Source organism: Molothrus aeneus, chromosome 1, assembly GCF_037042795.1.
Source record: "Molothrus aeneus isolate 106 chromosome 1, BPBGC_Maene_1.0, whole genome shotgun sequence".
NCBI lineage: Eukaryota > Metazoa > Chordata > Aves > Passeriformes > Icteridae > Molothrus > Molothrus aeneus.
In genome coordinates this window covers 57,673,782-57,697,438 of record NC_089646.1, presented here as the reverse complement: position 1 = coordinate 57,697,438, position 23,657 = coordinate 57,673,782, and the positions used below count along the sequence as shown (strand labels likewise).

Here is a 23,657-nt window from a genome sequence, read left to right as displayed (position 1 = left end):
TTACTAAGTAAAAAAACTAGAAACATGAATTTGCAAACCATGAGAAACAACAAGGAGAAGGAAGAGCTTGGAAGACTGTGTTGTGTGTCTGCATGCATGAACATTTTGCTCAGCTTATCAACATTACTGCTAAATTACATGTTGTTTTCCTGTGTTCTTCTTTACTGATAATCTCTAGTTCTGTGCTCTCAGTTGAGTCTCTAGAGACTCACTGTTTACATAAGTAGCAGATGACTGATGGTGTAATGTATTTGGGTTGATTCATTATATCTTGAATTATTAAAACACACTGCCTCTCTGAAGAGCTGAAATCTGAGCACAATTTGCTGCAAGTCAGAAATTTCTGTGAGTAAGAGGAGCCACAGAAACTGGTTCCAGCATAGCAAGGAATACAGGCAGCATCAGTGGGTAGATAACAGCAAAATCTAACCCTTTATTGGTTTTTTGTGTGCTACCTCCTACACAGAGATTTGACAGATACAGCTGGCTTATTGACTTGGTAGTCTTTTACTAATTGACTGCTGGCTTTGATAGGGGAGCCTCTAACCAGTTGAACTCTGAGCAGGCATGTAGGTAACTTGCCAATGAGAGTGTTTGGGGGAGGAGAAAATTCTTGGGTGCACGCCTCTCAGATCCCTGTAAGAAGTGAGGTGTGGTGTGTGTGTGCTGTCTCAAGGGCAGCTAGAGTGAGCTTGAGTGCTTTGCTTCCACGAGGGAGAGAGAGGCAGCTACTGAAAGTACAAGCTGGCAGGAATCATGACAGACCCAAGCAGCAGAAAGGATGCATTTAAAAAATGCCAAAGTGCTACATTCAGTATTGATGGCTATAACTTTGCAATCGGTAAGCCTGATTTAATTAGTCTTATTTCTCTTCTCTTCTCTTCTCTTCTCTTCTCTTCTCTTCTCTTCTCTTCTCTTCTCTTCTCTTCTCTTCTCTTCTCTTCTCTTCTCTTCTCTTCTCTTCTCTTCTCTTTTTTTCTTTTCTTACCTGTCTTTCTTAGTAGTTCCAGTAAGTACAGCTAAAAGACAGCTGTTGTCAACTGCCATGTGTCAATAAGTGCCTCTAAAATGTACAGATGCCTGCAATTTTTGCCTGAATTAGTTTTGCATTCCGTCTTCTGTATTTCTTTTGGCCAAGAAACTTGCCTTTGATATGCAGCCACTCTACATTCTTTTCTTTTTGCTTGGGTTTTGGCCCAAGTTCACCAAGATGTTTGCAGTACTTTTGTTTTGGAACCTTACCTCAGGAAAGCCTGGGTAAGGATTGCAGGTTTCCAGCTTGCTAGCTGCATTTCCTTCCCATGAGCCCAGAATGTCGTCCTTGGGAGCCTTGGCTTTCTTTGCAATACTTTATTGTTTACTTAGCCAGTATTTCCTAATTCTGTAATCTTTTGTCATTTCTCACTTTGCATAAAGATATATACGTAAAAGTTCACAAACACGAGAAAAAAAATTGCTGAGGCAATGAGAAATATTGAGGAAAGATTAGGAATTTTAGGATGGATTGCTGTAGTTGTTTGGAGAGTGCTGTTTCATGTTTATGTTTGATGTCTTAGGGGAAAGTGAGGTTTCTCAAAGTGAAAGGGCTTTTTCCAATAGACTTGCTACACAAAATTTGAGGATTCTCTGAGCAGACTGCTTTGCTACAAATGCTTATCTTACTAGGGTGTGCATATATATATATGTACCCCTATACATATCCATATAGATCTTAGAAGCAAAGCAATCTTACATCCCATTTGAATTTTTAGATTAAATCCAAGTTAAAGTATATGGATAACTTACTCGTAATAATCAATAGAAATTCCTTTTGAATACTTTTAAGAAGACAGAGATTTCACTTCCTTGCCATTGTGAAATCAGGAAAGCTTTTCCTCTGTGATACTAACATAATTGGGCCAGTATTTCATCTAATAACGATGGATACAAGCTTTTTTTGGTGTGGATGGACATACCTGTTTAGCCCTTTGATTCATGAAGAATTTGTTTTTGCAATCATTAACATCATGCAAACATTAGGCTTGTTGAAAAAAACTGGAGATATATGTTTCATTAAAATATCTTTACATAGTTAAGATATCCCAACTATCTTTTAATGTTCATACAGCACTTTAAAGTGAAACTGCCAAGCCAATGCTACTTTTGAAATTTCTTTCTCTAATGGGAAGGTCCTCCACAGGTTGTTGCAATATGCTCACTTTTGCATCCCCCATCATAATCTCATCCACTCTCAGCATCATTATTAGTATTGGGTTTTTATCACTTTGTGTCAGTCTGGTGGATGAACATATTCTTTCTCTTCAGGTTTGGTTTTTTTGGTTGGTGGTTTGTTGCTTTTTGGTTTTGTTTTTGGGATTTTTGGGGGTTTTTTTGCTTGTTTTTTTGGTTTTTTTTTTTCTTTTTTTTTTTTTTCTCTTTAATTCAGGAACAAACCAACAGGATTGCTGGATTGTTGCTCTGTTGTCTTTATTGCTACTCATGCTCGCAATACAACAGGACCAATTTTAGGGTCAAATGACTAAGGGTTTAGAACTGAAGGTTGTCTTGGGTAATCAAAAATGTTACAGTATTTAATATCTTTCTGAGCCCAAAAATTGTTACTGTCTCTGTGAGGTTACTGTCTCTTTAAGGTGGCGTATCTGGAGGTCTGGAGCAAGACTCATGGGGCAGGCAGGTGTGGTACACTTGCCCCAGGTTGGGGCACACAGGCAGAATTCCCTTTTTCACCTGTTGGTTTGCTTTCTCATCCCTTGCACACTTCTTGGCTTTAACCTTAAAGCTGAGGTAGTGTGGGCAGAGGCTTCCTTTTTGTGTTCTCATGTGTTGTGGCATTTTGCTTAAGGCAGAGGTTGTTTTGGGGGGAGGGGGAAGGAGTTCTGGGCTAGCTACCCAGAAAAAAAACCTGCATTTCTGCAATCCAAAACTGTTTCAGAGTGAATTTTGCAAACCTCTATTGGCAGTGCAAAGCTTGAGCTGGTACCTCACCGGGCCACCCCATGTTGATTCTGGGGGACTGTTTCTCTCCACTTCAACACACCAGTGGCTCAGAGGACAGCAGCACCAACACTGGTGGAATACAGTGGGTGGCAGAAGGAAGCAGTGAGGGGTGGAGCTGGCCCCACATGTGCTTGCAATTCCCATACGCCACTAGAACTGCTTTGTAAGCTCATACCTTCCCAGAAAGGTTTACTGCCATCCTTTCCCCTTTGTCTCCCAAACTGCGTGGTTGCCAGCAAATGCTGCCATCTTGGTCAGATGCCATTTCTGCTTTGTCTCCCTACATGTAGTTGCCTGTGATGGATGCCATCTTGAAAGGGGTACTTTGCCATTTTGGATTCTTCTTTGTTCTCAGGGAGTTTGTGAGATTTATCAATTTTGTATCTAGTGAATAATTACTGTTATTTTCTGCCTGTTGCAGTTTTGCTTGTTAGTAAACTGTTATTTTTTTCACTTATATCTACTCAAATATAGTTTCTCCTTATTGGTGGAAAGGGGTTGATTAAAACAGTGGGGGAGAAATCATGTTAGAGTGATCCCCTTTAAATTGTCTTAAAGCAAGACTCAAGTTTTTTCTGCTTCTTGGGACAGTTGTTGCATTGCAGCTTCTGTGCTACTTTTTTTCATGTGCATCTGTATTTGATGCACACAGTGTGTTGATTCTGTGACCTGTGTATTATATAACATTTATTCTTGTATCTGGGCAAATGTGAATTGTATTGAATCACATAACCGCAAAAACTTTGTAAACATGCTGTGTAGTATTACCATCACTGTGTGGTAGATTGACCTAAATGATTCAAGTATTCGTTAATCACTATACTGAAGAAAATGAATCTATCCAAGAAACCCCACAGTAACATTAGTGTGTTAGGGATGGGCTTAAATGTCTTTTTTTCCATCAGACGAGAATTCTATTTTTTGTGCCCTGATGATTTTTAAGACATTCTTGGGAAATGTTGAGCTGCTGCATCTGCTACTGTAGTATTAGCTGAGAGAGAAGGCTGATACCCTTGAGGAACAGAGAAATATTAGTTTGAGAGAAAGTAGCTTCCCTTTGGGTACAAAATGAATCATACTATTTGTCATGCAAGATTTGCAAATTGTTGTCCAACTCTGTTGCAGACAGAGTGGGAACAACACACTGGGAGTTTGGGTAGGTCCATGATGAAATACCTGTATTATTAGAAGGGAAGCATGGTAATAATTGTAACTTCCATCTTCACTATCATCATCTCTAACTGCATGGTTGAGAGCACTGGAAAAGGATGTTTGGTCATTCCATTGCTTCTTTTGGTGTATTTGGCAGTGTACAGTTTGCAATTGGTCTCAATGGTCTTAAATGTCTTTTCCAACCAAAATGACACTATGAAAACATTATGCATGTTGATTCACATTTATACTGACTTCTAAGAAATCATGATCTTCATAGTGTTTTGAAAACTTGAGATTCACATCTATACTGACTGATATACTGATCATGAGACCTAATAAAAATTTAAATGAAAATTAGTGAAAGACCAGGCCCTAACATTGAATATGAAATTATGAAGGCAAAGAAGAAACCTGGTGCAAGAAGAGCTACTTCCTGAAGGCTTGTAGTTAAATACCCTTGTGTCTCTAGAGTTGGACAGCATCTGCTTACAGAGCAGAGCAAACTAGAGCAGGTTCTCAACTGTTCTAATTTTCACTTTAGCTGCTTACCAGATTGGTGTTGGGACACAACAGCTGTGGGAACTGCACACTTGCCAAGGACTTCACAGATCCCTGCAGAAGAGAGGGATGTGCCATAGCAGAAAGGCAAACCTTTGACAATACTATGTAGCTTTATTCTGTATAAACAAACAAGGTAGTTGCAAATCCTTTTCCTCTAGACGCAACTGTTTTGACAGAGACTCTGAGGAGGATTGAAGTGCACTGGCCCAGTGAGGATTTTGAATATTCCACTTTTATGGAATTCTTGTACTGGTAGTTGATGGAAAGATTGGACCCACAGTGTGAGCCATTTAGTGGGACTATTCAAGAACTGGAATCATGCAACTTAATTTGATCTAGAAAGCTCAATCTGTTGCAGATGAAGGCTTCAAGATCTTTATTTGCCATTGTTTGTGTTACAAATTTCAGAGTATGTGGAGTTTTATATACACAAGATACTGTATTTGAGCTCTTGTTTGATTTTGGCTACTTTTTCCCCCAATAAAACATAACAGAGAGGAAATTAAGGCCTTTTTTCCCCCTGTGGATTGCCTTATCACTGCTGTGCAAATGAGAGACTATTAGCTTAGAATGCCAGTTAATTGTTACTTGCTGTTGTAATGACGTTCTAGAGGTTGGTCCACTGTCTTTAAACCTGGGATAATGATAAATATGAATAGGAAGATATTTTCCTCAAACTCAAATTTTCTACTTTTTATATCCAGAAGCATCTGGCAACACTGTCCTATCCATTGTATAAAACAAATTTTTAAAACTAGATTTATAGAATGAAGTGAAGTGGTGAGGAGTTCTACTGTAACTTAGGTGTTGTGGCAGAGGAAGGATGTGGCACTGAAGCACTTAGTCTAGCTCACAGCAGTTCTTTATAAGTCTTTTAAGTAATTTTCTTTATGAAAACACTCTATTACACTTCTTGCATGTAAAAGCTTTCCCTCCAGTTACTATAGAAGTGCTGAGTTTTGCTTTGTGGTGATTTTTGATCCAAACTCAAGGTGCAAATAGGGCAGAAGGTGGAGACACCTGGCTAGAGATGAGGACACCTATTCTCCTTATGCCAGATTCTAAACCAAGAGTTTCTCCCCCTATCCATCTTCCGTGAAGGAAGGAAAGAAATGCAGTCAGGCCTCTTTTACAGACAACAAATGATGTTACTCCCTACAAGGAGGGATCCAATTTTAACATGATGAGAAATAACATTGCTTCTGCTATTTTCCTCTCTGGTTTTTGGCCAACTATTCCTGCTCACAGTGCCTTCTGAATTGATACAAAGGTATTATTTTAAAGATTTAGATTTTCTAGAATCCCTATATTTCAAAAGAAATAAAGAGGTTTTAATTTTTCTGTGCCTTTTGAGCAGTTTTAGGCAGGCAAGAGGCAGGCCTGTTCCTGAGCAGGCAGGCTCTGACAGGGAGAACCTTCTCTCGAGACAGTTCCTTCTCCCATGTTGAAAACCAGATCTCCTCCTCCTCCCCCTCCCCTGCCCTGCCGCCCCACCTCCCAGTGTTCTTCCTCCTCCCCCCCCCCCCCCCCCCCCCGCCCTCGCTGCTGCTCAAACTCTAGAAGCTTTCAAACTAACTGTCTTTGGGGATTTCTGTTTTTGCTGAAAATTTTCTCTTTCAAACCCTTGTGCTCTGCTAATTTGTCTATTGTTTTCACATAGTGTAAATACAAGTTCATTTTTCCTAGTTCTGTAGCTTTGCATAACTAAGAAAGCAAAAGGCTCCTGGACCTATAATTCACTTATTTGTGTAGTAGTGCAAGTCAAATCAAGGGGCAGAATCCTAACCAGCAGTAAATATTCATCACACCACTGCAGTCAGGAGAACTCCAATGGTTTAAATGACAAAAGGATCTGCCCTGGTCTTTTCCAGTTAAAGCTGCTGTATGTCGGAGAAGGAACTACCCTAAATACAAGGTAGGAAAATAATGCAGCTTTTCCATGGCTTGCTTGCAAGACTTCAGCAAGGTTATGCTGGTATCATTTTGCTCCCTATTTCTCCTTGCCAGCTGACAGAGCTTGTACCTAAAAAATCTGCTGAAACTCGATTCTAAATTTCTAACAGCTACAGGCTTGAAATTTTTAGGACTGAGAAATGGACCCTCATGATTACATCCAACAGCTCTGTGTTATGACTGTATGGAAATTTAGAGTTGTGGTGCAGGGAAGGATGCAGTAATTACTGAATAGAAGCACTTAATGAAGCCTCTACTGGCTTCCCAGCTGGTGAGTAGAATGGTTCACTGGAACAACATGAAACAGTCTCTTGGGTCATTATGTCACATCCTCTCTTGTTGTCATAGCAGCTGCAATCAGTCCTCTGAACATTTTTCTTATGTGCAAACATCATCTCTTTCCATTAAATGGCAGTGCATGGTTTTTCTCTTGCAGCTACTGCTGCATGATGATACATTTCATATCTGTCAATTTAGTACCTTTCCAATCACCTCACTCCTCCTTCTCACTGTTGTGCAGAGTGATGAAACCTGCCAAGTGTATTGGGAAAGGGGAGAGGGTACACAACTTGCTCAGTCAGTACCACTTAATTCTTTTTCAACTCCAAGGACTTAAAGTAGATTTATAGCCATTGGAGATAGGGATAAGGATTCTGGATTAATGTTGCATATTCTTTCACTTTTAGTATTGATAGTCAGTCATTATTACGACTCAAAGCATTAAAAAATCAAATTTTATTTGTTTCTTCCCCACATACATGGGTAGCTGAGGTCCTTTGCAGTTCTGCTATATGGCATGCTGATTGCTTTTTATGGACTAAATTTTTCACATTCTTTTTTTTTCTTTCCATTTTTGGGTCTTGCATTCTTGAAGTGTGGTAATAGATCTGGTCCCCAGATTATGTTCTAGTGTTTTCCTCTTTATATTTTTCTCTCTTTTATTTTGTACTTTGCAAATGCCAGCATGATTTAGTTTAAATGGACTCAACTGAAAACTAAACTTTTCTTGCTCTGGTCTCCACACACAGCTAATCACATACAGAGAATTTCTAGGGAATTTTTTTATTGCTCAAGTGGAGCAAGTCATTTAACACTTTTGGAAACAGACTTGAAGTAGAGATTATAAATATGTTAACTTTCTCTGAAACTACTTACAGTAATTTTTGCTGTTTAGAATATTGAGTTTCAATTCTATTCTTTTTTAAAAATAGATCTTTAGATGAAGACAAATAATTTACACATATGAGGCAGACAGCCTTAAGAAAACCTAAAAGGAGATTTTAATTCAAGACATGATTCTGTTGTTAGACTTGCACATTAAACCTTACTGAAGTAACAGGATTTTCCAAACAAGTGGTCTTCAGTTAGTTACAGGATGAGAAGCTCTGTTGCATAGTGATAAAATGTGCTCCATGATTAAATGAGAGTAATTGCTATTCTTAAATGTCAAGTTGTTGTAATTGTAACCCTCTAGGAAGTGTGCAAAGAATGGAAAGCCAAGGAGAAAAAAGACTCTCTGAAAGTCATAGGTGCTATAATATGTAGGTGCCAATATATATGTGCTCCAAGTGCAAAGTGTGTTTTCCTCTCCTAATAAAACTGACATTTTGCAGAATAGGATGCTTATGCTTGAAGTGATATGAGTAGCAGAATACTAAGCTCATTTAGTTGATACTGATTTACTTCTCCCCTCCCAAATCTGTAATTATTACCAAATAAGTATACTGGTAATAATCGCTATTTGCTATGAAATGTACTCTGGAAAAGGCATCTTCAGAATGTACAGACTTTATTTTGTGACACTGTACCACATTATATTAGCCTAGAGGAGGGACATGGTCTTTCCCCCCAACTGCTGGCCGTTGATTTAAAAACAATTCATGATTTTTCCACCTTGAACATCACCATAAATTCAGAATTACAGATTTTTCAGGCCACATTATGTTCTGACTCTTATGCAGCCCCAGTAAATCAAAATATTATTTGGTCTCAAGTGGGTATTATTTTTTTTAAACTATTATATAAGCAAATTTAAGAAATCTCTGTCAAATCTGAGGGGGAAAAAATATCCAAACATTTTCTTCCTTTGCCAAAATCTGGAATTTTAAACTACAAAGTGAGTATATTCAGTTCAGTATGGATATACTTCTTCCTGTGCAGAGAGCTATTTCTGCTAAGACCTTTTAAGGGGGCATGGATTTAACCGTCTCTGTGTTGCATCTGCAGTAGCACTAGTATTGAGGTTGAAGGCCTTATATCATTGTCACAGAGATCCTTGAAGGTACATATACCTTCTGCTATGCACCTGTAGGCTGGCAGATAGCTCCTTCTCCACCAAGAGGCCAAAACTGGTTTGTCCTGATATTTCTTCTGTTGTACTGACTCAGCATTCACTGTGGCCTGCTTGCCTTTGAAGCTGCTGAAATAACACTGTCTCTAGAAAGACTTAAAGGATTTTTCCATCCAGAATTAGTGATGTGCCTTAAAAACAAGGTGTCTGTTGGGAGATGTGGGGGAGATGTAGCATGTATTACTGCCTGGTTCTCCATGGTATCTGCAATAAATTATCCTATGGTGTAACTAGAAAATTGACTGCTTTTCACAGGTATTTAATTTAGTGGCTTCCAGAGGAACTAAACAAACAAAAGTATTTTTCATTGGTTAATGTTTCGATTTAAAGAGCCATATGTAAATTAACTAAGACTGATACTGTGTTTTAGCCAGTGTCAGTGTCTTTGCTCAGGGCCTTTATCAAGGACCTTGCAAGCACAGTGCAATAAATTATTGGACTCAAGCCTTGGGTCTTTTCTTCTTTTATCACAGATGGCAGCAAATGGATGTGAAGCCTGGTGACTTTTAAAGATATAAATTTTAAATTTATGTAGTATTAAGACAAAACTGTCTCCTTTTAAGTGGGAAGGCAGCTTTGGGGAAAGAGTGTTAGATTATGTTCATGACTACTTTTATGGGTGTTGGTAGTTTATGTGAAGTAATATTGGTAACTCTGGCAAGATACTTCCAGTGGCATTTTTCATGTCTGAAGTGCTTAACGGTTTGGCTTCAATGCAGAGATTTAAAAGAAGGAGTTTAAAAAGAGTATTGATTTTAAAATGCAGAGCATATTTGTGTGACTAAATGCTTTAGCATCACAACTGGACACCAGTTGCTAGAAAGGTGTCTCTGAGAAGAGCTGTCTGCTGGTACTCACCAGCAGATAGCCAGTGGCAGTGAACTGTGAAGCAGCACTTGGTTTCTATATAAACCAGAAGTTTCTATATACACTTTAGTCATCAATCTTAAATTCAATTGCTTGAAACAATTATATCAGAAGGCATCATGTCACCAGCCCACCTCTGTTACAAGCTTTAGAAAGCACACAACCTGCAAAGAAAAAGGACCAGTGGTCATAGTCCTAACATCTGCACCAGCAGCTTATGAAGTGGTGTAGTGTTACTGTATGGTATGGCTGACTTGCTGTATTGAATATTAATGAAAGGTTTATTTACCAGGATTATCTTTTGTAGTTTTTTGCACATATTGTTCTTTGTGAGAAACCCTTCCTATTTGTTCCACCTGGAAGGTGAGCCAAAGCAGCATTAAGTTTTGTTAAATCAGATTTGATTTCATGAGTTGAAGGTGGCAAATCCTGCCCTGTACTTCCTCTCTGAAGTACAGGCAAAAATGCAGTCTGTTTGTATCCTGATTTTAAGGTCGTGCTGTACTCCAGGGCAGGATTTATTACTCAGATATTTTGACTCCTGAATGGAATCCTAAAAAACTCTTAAAGTCCATTATATCTGATCCCATGCTGCTTCAAAAGTACATAAAGAGTCCATGCACCAAAGTGTTTATATGGAAATCCTCAGCAACATCCATAGAGTGACAGTGAATGAAGGGAGCCAGAAACTTATTGCATTTCCATTAAGTGAACAAGTTTTGCAATATTTCTAGATCCACAAAGCTGTTCACATTCAACCTCCTGTTCCTGAGACAGTGCACAGAAGAGTGAGAAGGGAGAATTCTCTGATGATTAAAAGTTAGTTGCTGAACAGTTAAGGGGAGGAATTATGATGACATCTCTTCAAAAAAGAAGTTGTAATGCTCCTTTTCTACTGCCCATGCAAACCTACTGGTCTTGGTAGATGAAAAAGCAGTAAACTTCAGGGCATTTTCAGTCAGAGCTACTACTAATATACTTGAGCTGTGAATCCACTCTGCTGTGTGGCATGTGCAATAATCAGCTATACAGGATTCCTGTGATTAAAGGACATAGCAGGTCTGCCACTTCTTGTCTTTCTGTCAGTATGCAGATGAAGTCCTGATGTTATTGGCAAAGAAAGGACTTTCTTAGGCCTCATTTTAAATATGCATGTGTGTATTTGTTCAACTTTATGAAAACAGAAAGGTAAAGCAACTATGCAGCAATTGTACAAAAATTTAGGAGAATTACAAATGATCAAGGATTAAAGTCAGAGAAGACCTGGGATTTAAATAAGATCCAAACAGAGGAGTAGTAAAGGCATCATTCACACTTAATTGCCTACCTTGTTTAACTCTTCTGTCCTGTTGGCTTTTTGAATTTCAGGGGGAAACATTAGAAGTGATATGTAGGAAAAGAGGAATGGGGAAAATTACATGTTCAGGAATAGATATAGGTGTCCTCCAAGGGAAACACAGAACAAGGTGTGGGCTTCCTGGCACATGCTTCCTCAAGTATTATCTAGGTGTGCTCTGGATCACCTCTGGGCTTGGATGATGCCTGGGGCCCCTTCCTATCCAGGAAGGGAGGAAGAGCAGGCACCAAAGGAACTTCCTGAGAAGTCCCATTCACAGCCATAGGGCTAAATCTGGATCCCCTGGGATTGTAGAATGAAACAGAAGGGCAAAGGAAATGGTGTATAATTAGTCCCTATTGAAAACAATGGGATTGTTGCCTTGTAAACACAACTACTGCATAAACAAAACTCCCAGAGACTGCATGTTTTGAAGTTCCTTTAAAGTGAACTGTCCTTGGAGCTGAGACAGAGCCCACAGCATGCTACTGTTTTGCAGAGCCTATTCATGTGTAGGAAGATATCTGATGAAAACCCGAGTGGCAAAGTGATGATCCCAGGGGTGCATACAGATTAAAAATTAAAATAGGATGCTGGAAAAAAATTATGTAAATCATATGCAAATTACACATATATGAAAATAGTGAGTTCATCTCTTGAGAAAGAAAACTCAGAAATGCCTATTGCCTTTCCCAGTCATCTCTTTGTCTGATACAAACAACAGAAATCAGAGGCAGTGGATCTTCTTTTCTTTTTTGCTTTTGGAATAGACCCAGTGAGAGAAAACGTAGACATAGCTTGGTGCTTGAAATGTGGGTTTGACATATAGTTAACCATGTCAGCCATGCTTCCCAATACCTGAAAGTCTTTTATGTGTGTTCTGAGCTCACATTTTTACAGGAAAAATAGCAATAGTTAATAGGAATAGTAGCTCAGCATTTATACAATTTGTTCATTGTAGCACAGAAGTATATCCAACTAATGGAAAAAAAAATTGGTCAGATTAGCCATGTTTCTTTTTTTAGTAAATCAACTAGCCTGAAACGTTTGTCTTTATGTACTGTTATGGAAATTGGTCCAGTCCAGGCTGTTGAGTATTGCAGTCTTTGCGTAGGGGGAGGATGAAAGATGATGTGTGTCCTAAAAGTATGTCCTATTCTTCTAATGTACCTAGAGGAGACAATATAGAGGAAGATCACAAGAGCTGACAGTTTTTTTTTAGAAACTGAACTCTCAAGGAGGTCTGTCTGCTCCGTGCATCTTGTAGCTGTGGGAAAAGGTGAAAGCATACAGAATCACAGAGTGGTTAAGAGTGGAAAAGACTTCTGGTGGCCATCCTGTTCAATACACCTGCTCAGGCATACCCACCTATACCAGAATTGCTTAGCAGCATGTCCAGATGGCTTTTTAATATCTTCAAGGAGGAGAGACTCCAAAAGCTTCTGAGCAACTTGTGCCAGTACTTGGACAAACTCACAGTAAGAAAAAAAGAGGTGTTTCTTTATGTTCAGAGAGAACCCCCTGTTCTTCCGTGTGTGCATATTGCCTTTGGTCTTGTCATTGGGCACCACTGTAAAGAGCCTGTCTCTGTCCTTACTGCACCCTGGTCCTACAGGTATGGCTACACACTTATGAGATCCCCCTAAGCTTTCACTTCTCCAGGTTGAAGAGTCTCAGCTCTTTGACTTTGCTTATCCATGAGGTACTTTAATCATCTCTGTTGGCTTTTGGTGGATTCTGTGTCTATCTGTCTCCATCTCTTGCTCAGGGAAGTGCAGACCTAGACCCAGCACTCCAAATGTGACCTGATTAGTGCTGCATAGTAGGAAGCATCACCTCCATTGACCTGCTGGCAACACTTAATGAAGCCCAGGACACTGTTAACTGCCTTTGATGCTAAGGCAAGTTACTGGCTCATGTTCAAGCCCCGATAGCCATCTTACCCATCAGTGAAGCCAGGCTTTGCCTCTGACACTACTGTGATATCTCCTCTCCTTTATGAACCTCTGTGCTAGGGAAGAGAGAAATTGTGGCACTGCACAGTGTATTAGTTCCCTTCAGGTGTCCCAGCTGGAAAATGTATTTTCAGGCTGTACTCCTGTAGCTCCTCTCCAGCCTTGAAATGCCTCCTCCTATGGCATTGGGTTATGCAGTTGAAATAGAGCTGCTGGATGGAAGGTATGCACATCTGTGCTGTAACTGATGTTGGGGGAATCAATCTAATACTGCATGATCTCCTGCATTCTGTTTTGTGGCATATATTGGGCAGAATCAGGGCAGTTGAAAACAATCCAGGGCAATCAGGAGTTAAAGGAAAATGCAGAGTACTGTGGTTAAGTTTTTTATTCTTTGAATGTTTCTGTCACTGCAAACATAGCCTAAGATACCTTTACTATGGATACAAAGGCTCTATCTCTCCTAGTTCTTCAGGAACAACTTGTTTACACCTGGCTGCACTAAGATCATAAAGACGCATGCTGTTGTTGATAGTTATCAGAACCTTTCTGTCTTCATAGTAGATGACATTTACAAAAGCTCCTAATCAAGTGGCAGCTGGGGCTCTGCTGTCAGGTGTGAATACAAGCACTTAGGTCTCTGTGATACTTAAAAGTAAAACTTGTCCTCCCAAAGCATCACTTAGTATCTTAGTACTGACAGAGAGTAATGCATCTATGAGTCTTGTATTTCCAGGTAACAGAAGTGCTTCTTTGGCTCAGTGAGGGTGCAGTTGTATCACTGTCAATTTAAGTATCTATCAATAAAGTGCTCTGGAGTTACTGCATTTTCCCCATGCTAGAGAATAATTTGATTTGATGTTGCATTAGAGCTGGCAGGTGCTTGAAGTTAAGAAGGTTTGTTGCTCTCTGATGGTTACTGGATCCTTTATTTTGAAAGCCAATTCCTTTGATGAACAGGAAACCCCAAACATCACATATCAGAGGCTGAACTTCTAGTCTAGCATTCCTTTAGCTGTGCACAGCTCAGTGAGTTTCTTTCTTCTCCTTCTCTTTCTTCCTTCTTCTTCCTTCTTCTTCTTCCGTCTTCTTCTTCTTCCGTCTTCTTCTTCTTCCGTCTTCTTCTTCTTCCGTCTTCTTCTTCTTCCGTCTTCTTCTTCTTCCGTCTTCTTCTTCTTCCGTCTTCTTCTTCTTCCGTCTTCTTCTTCTTCCGTCTTCTTCTTCTTCCGTCTTCTTCTTCTTCCGTCTTCTTCTTCTTCCGTCTTCTTCTTCTTCCGTCTTCTTCTTCTTCCGTCTTCTTCTTCTTCCGTCTTCTTCTTCTTCCGTCTTCTTCTTCTTCCGTCTTCTTCTTCTTCCGTCTTCTTCTTCTTCCGTCTTCTTCTTCTTCCGTCTTCTTCTTCTTCCGTCTTCTTCTTCTTCCGTCTTCTTCTTCTTCCGTCTTCTTCTTCTTCCGTCTTCTTCTTCTTCCGTCTTCTTCTTCTTCCGTCTTCTTCTTCTTCCGTCTTCTTCTTCTTCCGTCTTCTTCTTCTTCCGTCTTCTTCTTCTTCCGTCTTCTTCTTCTTCCGTCTTCTTCTTCTTCCGTCTTCTTCTTCTTCCGTCTTCTTCTTCTTCCGTCTTCTTCTTCTTCCGTCTTCTTCTTCTTCCGTCTTCTTCTTCTTCCGTCTTCTTCTTCTTCCGTCTTCTTCTTCTTCCGTCTTCTTCTTCTTCCGTCTTCTTCTTCTTCCTTCTTTCTTTCTTAAGGATCACTCTATTTTATCCCTGCAGCACACATTGTTTAATGGTTTTTGTGCACATGCAGCAAGGGGAAAAATGTGCCTTTGAGAAATTAGCTGCTATTACAAAATTCAGATCCAAAGAGTCACAGCCACAAGAGCTTATCAATGAATAAAAAAAAAGTTTCCATGGTAACTTTCTAATGAATCTGCTTGAGAATCTTTCCAAGAAGAACTTTTTCCCATCAGATCAGACATTTGTGAGGTTGAGCTTCTATGCTGTAGCTATAACTGCTACATGGTATTGCTGGTAGTTTCTACATAGCCCAACTATTTTCAAGGAGAGAATCTCAAGCATGACATGTACAAGCAGCATACATAACCAGGTCAGGGCAGGATTTCACTTAATTTAAGGCATCATCAGCTGAGGTAATTATGTTGGCTTCCTTTAGAATCAATGAAGAGAAATAGATTCTTTTAAGGTGTTGTTCATTTGACTTGTTTTAGACATCAATCCGGAGAAATATCTGTATCTGCCCCTCTCACTCCCCATACACTTTTGTAATCTAGAAGTCTAGAAAATATGCTTTTAGCAAAAAAAGGGTAGAGTGAGTAACTAAATAGTCTGTCAAAGGTAAAATGAGGGACATGCATGCAACAGTTTTCAAATACATAAGTCTTCTGAGAAGAAGGGAAAAGTGATCAAACTGGACAAAAGTAGTGGGTTGAAGACTTCTAATAAGGATAGAGAGACATCAATGTTTCACTGAAAATTACTGAGTATCTACTTTTTTTATTTTATTCTGAAACATTCCACTGTTTGTTTCATTTTCCAGAACTCTGCAAGTTCCAGCCTTCTACTTTAGCAGAAAGTTATTTACTGGTATTCTTTTTTCCTGTTGTCTTGACTGCACATGCTTGTATGCCCTCACTTTGTTTCTCAAGAATGTAAAAAACCCCAAGCAAATAGTTTTTTCTTTTTCTTTTATCTTCTTTTCTAATTTTTTCTCCTTCATTGTAAAGGGATTTTTTAAGCAAGGGGTTTTATGTTGGGATTTTCTGAGGGAGTGGCTGCCAAAGATTTTTGTCCACCTAGGATACAAGAAGTGTAATAGTGTTTGAATGGAAATAAATTCTGAAAAATATGGTTAAAATATCAGAAAAGCTATTAAAAAAAGTGTATTTAGTATCTAAAAATTACAGGGCCTCATTGGACATAAGGGGGGATGTTGCATGAAAAGGGGATGCTTCCTTAACTTTTAACGGGGAAATGTACTTGACCCTTAGTATTTCATTTGGCTGTCAGTTCCCCAGGAAATCTGAGAACCTTGTGCCCAACCAGTCTGTCAGCATCCTGTTAGGGTAACCCTTTAGTGAGCGGTCCTGCTGGATTGGAGAGTGGTTTAACTGACTTAGTCAGAGAAATACACCAAAACAGCATATGGGACACTCCTCAGAGGGTCTTCCTCTTTATCTATGTATACTATTCACTGCTGGTGAATGCTAGTGCCCATGAAGGATTCCCACTAACAGTTTAGGGAATAACACTCTTTATTAATATAAAATTGTAACAATTTTCAGTGATAGTAGCTGACTGTAAAAACATATTCAAATACACAGACAAGCTCTAATCCCCAGCAAAAGTATTCAGCATGCATAGAGTATGATTTTTACCCTATAGGGGAGAAGACAGATTTAGACCATCAACTAATCCTAGCAATTATGATGGAGTCTTCCTTAACTTTGCCCCCATTCTCCACCTGCTTTTATACTGTTTTTTGTATCTTCCCTCATTCTTCACTTACTTTTATACTATTTCTTTGTGTTTAGGTAGAGCTTGAGTGACTCTAGTCATGCATACCTTTGTTAGAGATTGGTGTAAAATTATCTTGCTTTGCTTTTAAAGATACAGTCAAAAATATTATAAGCATGTGCCCTATTATGGCTTGGCATTTTCGGGGTCGGTTCAACCCCAGCAGCCGTTGGTGTCCCAGATAGAGAAGTACTGCTAAGTACAACTTGTCCAGGTGCCTCAGGCAGGCTCCCAGCCGCAGGCAATCTTAGCAAGCAGCTCAGCTTTTAAGTGTGACCAGCTCTTTGGTGGATTCAGCTCTTTAGTGATTTCAGCTCTTTGCTTGCAAAGTACCTCAGCAGGCACAGAGGTGAGAGAGGAGAAACACTGTATGAAGTTCCACAGATGTGTCTTTATTGGCAGCTTCTGCGAAGCTCTTCTGCAGAACTGGGCAGAGGCAGGGGTTCATATAGGGTGTAGGGGTTTTGGGAAACAGTCCAATAGTAAGGGTCGAGATGAATATGACCTATCATCTTACAGAGAGATAACGAGGTTTCAAAGGTGGAAGAGGAGTTTCTTTGGTCCAGTCATCATGACTAGGCATTTCTTATCTTAGGCAACTGACCACCAGGGAGGCCTTGCAGGCCCTGTGGCTGCTACAGTACCCAGTAAGGTGTAGTTGTACCATGTAGGTGGGTAACTTTGCAATTGTTAATATTACAATTAGGCTTTAATGAACCATGTTCATCTGAGGAGAGTGATTTCCCCATAGCTGTTGGCTCAGCAGCAGGACATCTTTCCCTATATCTCCTGGTTGACAGATGTTATGTGGTTTATTAGCTGAAGAGTACTATTGTGTTCCCTGTGATAATCACATATCCTCTGAACAGAGAGAGACATAATTCCATAATTCACTCCCAAGATTTTCCTGGGAAGCTGTGAGAAGCTGTGAGAAAGCTCACAGAAAAAAATTCTTATCTCCACTCGCTGTACCTGTTGTGCACATGTGGAATGTGTTATGGAGATTGTTTACCAAAGGGTGGTTTCTTAATTGGACTCTGGCGACAGTGTTTTGATTGATTGACCAATTAGGTCAAAGCTGTACCAGACTGTATCGGACTGTCTGGCAAGGGTGATGGGTTTTTCATATAGTATAGTACAGTGTAGTGTAGTAAGAATAAAGCGATTGATCAGCCCTCTGCAATCATGGAATCAATGCTCATTATTCCCCCGTTCAGGGAACCAGTGCCTCAATAGTTCCCTTCCCTGAAAGCATTTCAACAGTGACTGGCCTCAGTGTCTCCACTCCACTCCTTCCTCCATTCCTTCCTGCTTAGCAGGAGCTTAGAGTTGCAGATCATACTCATAGGGAATCATCATGGAATAGGTTTTGAGCATGCCAACCATATTCCATCCTGGAGTAGCAGCTATATTTTACCCTATAATTTCCATAAATTTATAACTTCTGTTAGGATGCAAATATAACTTTTCAGTTTCCTCTAATTTTACCCCCAACCAGCTTTCCACAGGGAAGATTTCACATGGTTCAAAGCAATCAGCAATAGTGTTATTAAAGATAAGTTTAAAACCTCTTTCTCATTCCTCTGGTTTACTGCTTGTATTAATAGGAATATTAATTAGTGACATAATTAGAAATATGACATTGGATGCTCTTACTCTGTATATTGCTTTTTTTTTGGTCCCTTTTTACCAGTAGAAGTGAGTCAGTCAGACAAAAGATTTTTGAACTGTACAAGGTGTTTCAAACCACTGGTACCATTGAAAGAAGTAGTTCTGCTTTCTCATCACCTTCAGCAACTGCAGATAGTACTGTGTCTGGTAAAGGCACCAAAATTAGGAATTAATCCTGGATAAAGTTGGTGTCTTTGCTTTTCTTCCAGGGTCATCTTGGTGCAGATTAGGAAACAAATGCAAGACAAAAGGATAGGACTGTCTCTTTTGGTCACTAATGTCAAATATTGGTGAAAGCAGGAATCCAGTTGAATGATACTTGTTTATTTTGACTACTTTGTGGTCAGTAGCTGCTGCCTTCATCAGTAGTTGACATATTTTATTAACTTTGCCAAGGGTGAAGTTTAAATATTCTTCTAATTGCAAAATACTGGGAGCAAATTGTACTATAACAAGAAAGTACATTTTGATCTTCCTTTATTTTCATCAAGGCATCATCTGAAAACAAAGGACACTCTCTTAATGACATCATCTGAAAACCAAGGACACTCTCTTAATGACTTTAGAGTGGTGGTGGCAGCCTAGACCTGCTGTTGTGAAATTGCTGAATGAATCTAACTAATACTTGCTGAATGAATTTGCTGAATGAATCTAAGTAATGCTTGTCTCCTGTCTTCCATGTGCTTACAGGTGAAGCAATATTTAGATTCATTGAAGTAACCTCCTATTATTTGGAGAGCAAGCCATTTGCTAGTTGACTCAGAGGAAATTTAGCAATTGAGATGACAAACATGGATGCTACAACTCTGTTGTGTAGAGAGCTACTTTGGACTGTAGTTTTTAGCACTACAAATACAGCTGAATTTCTTCTGGAAAGAAAAGAAAAAATATTACCCTACGTACAAAAATGTATGTCAAAAATACTACGATTTTGTTTTGGACAGCCAAGTTCTGACATTGTCTATTAAGCTTTATTTTCCAGTGTGCTTTTTCAAAGCAAAGCAGATATATTTGAAACAGTGAAAATGTCATTTCAAATTTGGTCGTTGTCCTCTATTATTTTTCTGTTTGACCCAGAGACCAGTTGCACAATTTGATCATGATGAGGACATGCTCATTTCTGCAATAGTTAAGTTTCCTCAGAGATTAACATTTGATTTCTGGATTGCTAGCCCAAAATTTACTGTGAGTTGGTGCAAGCTTTAGTCAATGTGACATAATTTTATTTTCTTAAAATGTTTAAACTTTCAAACTCCTTTTTCAGTTCAGAGACCGAGAGTAGGAGGTGAGTGTGAATCCAATAGCATATATTCTGAAACACTTTGAAAGTTATACTATGTAATTTGAGACTTTCTGACCATTATCTTGAGTACTTTTCTTGCCTCAAGTGTCTAAAATTCACAGCTATTATGCGACAGCATTTAGAACATCAGATGGAGCAAAGGTTTACAATCTGAATCCTCCTTGCAGAAGAAACAAAGTGAGAGGGAGGGAAACCACTGAAATTGCTCCCACTTTTAAAACCTCAGAAAGAAAATGCATGGGAATTTCAAAACCTTTTCTTAAACTGGAGACCACAAACTCCTTGTTGAATGAGATGATAGTGAAACTTGGAGAAAACAGATTTATGTAGGGGACTTGCTTCAGGGACAGTAGTACATCTTCGTGCACTGAAATCAGGCACATTTTATGTGTCAAAGGCTATTAAATATGATATGTGCTGGAATGTTGACTATGGATGTTGCAGATTAGTGGCAGACTGGAAGTTTTGGAGAGAACTAATGGAATTATACAGGAACCCTCTAATGAGTGGCTGGTGGACTGTGTTAGTTTTGTGTGGCCTGGTTTTTGGTAGTTGGGGAGCCACAGAGGTGGCTTCTGTGAGAAGCTATTAGAAGCTTCCACCATGTCCAGCAGAGCCCATCCATGATGGCTCTGAAGGTGGACATGCTGCTGGCCAAGGCTGGGCCAATTAGAAATGATGGTAATGCCTCATTGACGGTAATATATTTAAGAAGAAAATCAAAATAAAGTGAGGGGCCATTTGAATTCCAGCTAGACAAGAGAAGGAGGTGAAAACATGTGAGGGAAACAATATAGGAGACACCAAAGTCAGTGAAGAAGGAGGGGGAAGAGGTGCTCCAGGCACCCGAGCCAAGGTTCCTCTGCAGGCTGCGGTGATGACCATGGTGAAGCAGCTGTGCCGTGCAGCCCATAGGGGTCCATGGGGGATACAGTGATCCACCCATACCCCATGGGGAAGATGTTCACACTGGAGCAGGTGGATGTGTGGAGGAGGCTGTGATCCAGTGGAAGATCCAGTGGAGAGAGGGAGCCCCTGCTTCCAAGCTGAAGCAGCCTGCACCCTGTGGAAGAGTGACCCACTCTGTACCTATTTTGTCAGGACTATTCTCTGTGGGTGGGACTCACGTTGCAGCAGTTTTGGGAGGTCTGTTGCTCGTAAGATTGGAACCATGTTGGAGTAGTTAATGGAGAACTGTCTCCTGTGGGAAGGAACCCCATAGTATAGCAGGGGAAGAACTCCTCTCCCTGATCAGTGGAAGAAAACCTTGGAAGATTAACTGACCAAAACTCCTATGCCCCCCATCTCTCTGCGCTGTCAGTGGGAAGGAGGGATGGGCTGAGGGAGAAAAAGGTGTTTTAAGGCCTTATTTTATTTCTCCTTATCAGCTTCTGATTTTGTTAGTAATAAACTCACTTTGTATTTCTAAGATGAGCCTTTTTTTGCCCTTGGAGAGTTTTCTCCGTGTCCTTATTCCAACTCACAACCCCTTTGTTAATTTTTTCTCTCCTGTGAGAAACAAAGCTTACTTTTAAAATTTCAAAGGTTTATTATTACTATTGAACTTTTAAAATTTTAAAAACAAGCAATTGGTGTTTTTCACAAGCAGAACCATCCAATTCTCTAACCGTCCAACTGTCCTTAAGCTCCAATGGACTCCTGGAACAGATTCCGTGTACAACTTTTGTACACCCAGATTACAGATGAATAATGTGGCCAAAACAATTATGAGGATCTTCTAAGTTTCATACCCACCACAAGCACACTCCTGGAACTACCTCACTCACACTCCAAGCATGCTCCCAGCTCTTATACGCACAAATACTCACAATCCTCTAGATCTGCAGTTTTTCAGGGGCTTTTTCCCTTCTTCTCCCTCTTCTTGTTATCTAGTCTTTGTTGTCTTTGGGGTGTCGACCTGCAATCACCGATAGTCCCAGGAGAGGTTGTTTTAGCTGCCAAATTTGGTGAGGGCATAACATTTGTCCAAAATCTCCTAGGGCCACATAGATGAGGTTTTATATCCTGGACAAGTCCCTATTTGTGAGAAATGAAATTTTAAAATTTCAAAGGTTTATCAAACCTTAACAAAAAAAAAAATACAACAAAGGACTGAATGAGGAAAAATTGCAGTGCTGAGACTCTCCACGACAAGCAGCCACATGCTTGTTTACAAAAATGTATGCTCTGCTTTTTATTGTCTTGGCTCTTCCCAAAGTCTTGTCAGTCAACTCCTTCTTTGCTGTCTATTGGTGGAGATCACTTTCTTACAACTTGATTGGAGGTCAGGCGTTGTCATGGCGTACCTCCTAGTAACAAGCCTGCCCTCCCCTCTTATGCCTTGACTAGTGACTACAATACAAGGGGGAAGGGAAAAAGGACTATGGGGAGAACATACTAAAATAATTAAACAATAAAATTTTACTCTATAAAATTTTCTTTTAACATGCACATAATATTTATCTCTTAATTGTGAGAGCCAGCTATCACATTATGTATTTATAACATCTCCCCTGCTCAGCTGTAGCAGGGGAGGGTGAATGAGCAGCTTTCATGGGTGCCTGGCATTTGGCTAGTGTCAAAACATGACATAGACTTATCTCAGTGAATGTCTATAAGGTTGCATACACAACTTAATCAAGCTAGCTGTGAAATGGAGGGACCCCAGCTGACTTCAGCTTGGAAATTATCTTCTCATTATATTATCACCCTGTCATACTCAAAAAATAACACTTTCTGAAAGCTTACTAATTTTACTTCTTAAACTTTTATTAAATTGTGCTGTTTTGAAAGGGACAAAAGCACTGTAAAGACTATTGGATCTTGAGCTGTTTTCATTGTTCAATGTGTACATTAGGGTTCATATACATGCACAGACCAATCTAAAGCCAGGTTGCAGTATACTTCATTTAGATTCATGATTTCTCATGATTTTGCTTTTACAACTGGCTCATGTGACTCTTTTTATTGAATGAATGTACATATTTAATTTTTTGAGCTTTTCTTATTCAGCTCTTGAAGAAATTCCTGCATCTTAAGGGTGCATTTCAAGAATCTACATATTGAAGCTGAGTACATTAAAGCCTTCTTATTTGACACTGAAAGGATACTGCATGTATTCAGGAAATAATCAGTTATATCTGCAGTTCTACTCTGAGAGACAATCTTGCTGTGGCTGATGATATCTGCAGCTGAAACTGATGATATTTTGAGAAATCTTGATATGGATAGTAGGGTGATAGAGAGAGACAGAGACTGCTGTGAGAGCAAGTCAACCTGACCTAGGAATTCTTTCTGATAAAGAAGAACTAGCGGCAAATGTCACGCGAAATTCGTAAAAATGAATATGTATGAACCTATTGTGAAATTGTATGCATATGTATTTGAGAAGGAGAAAAAAAGAGATCTGAAATTCCCAGAAGTACGCATGACATTTTAGGGGAACATTCCCACATGCATCCAGCGCTGTAATAAACATACCGGCTTTACAACTTTCACAAAAGTTGTGGAGTTTTGTTTATCTCCGCAAAACATTCTGGCGACCCAGATGGGACCGTCTCTGTCCCCGCAGGGGCAGAAGGGATACACGGACCTCCAAGGCGCTCCCAGGGATTTTCCTGGAGGAGCTCCGCTCGTCTAAGCTTGCCTCTTGCGGAGACAGACAAGGACCTGCTGGTGTGCGGAGGATACGTAGGTATATCAAAGGGCCCCAGGGGGAAAAGAGAAAGAAAAGAGAAATAGGACGGCTGAATAAGTCACTCAGAGACGTCTGAGTGCTCAGCCTGTGCTTGCAGCCGGTAGAGCGGCTGGACTAGAGACGGGGGTTCACTGTTTGATAGAGCGCCCACTAGCGACCCTGGGGGTGGGTCGAGTGAACCTGTTTGTGTGTGTGTGTGGTGTCCAGACACTGTATTATTGTATGGTTAATGCATTGTGTGGTTAATGTTAATGTGTTTGTAATCGTGCGAGTGTGTGGCGTATGAA

General features: G+C 39.8%; 1 protein-coding gene across 1 annotated transcript in view; it reads left to right on the top strand.

Annotated features, from left to right (window-relative positions):
- Window positions 1–756: 756 nt before the first annotated feature.
- The window catches only part of PDE1C (phosphodiesterase 1C), a 316,335-nt gene continuing 293,434 nt past the window's right edge, over window positions 757–23,657 (top strand). The window contains exon 1 of the mRNA XM_066557593.1: window positions 757–841. Within this exon, the coding sequence (XP_066413690.1) occupies window positions 757–841 (85 nt within the window). The remainder of the gene's footprint in view (window positions 842–23,657) is intronic.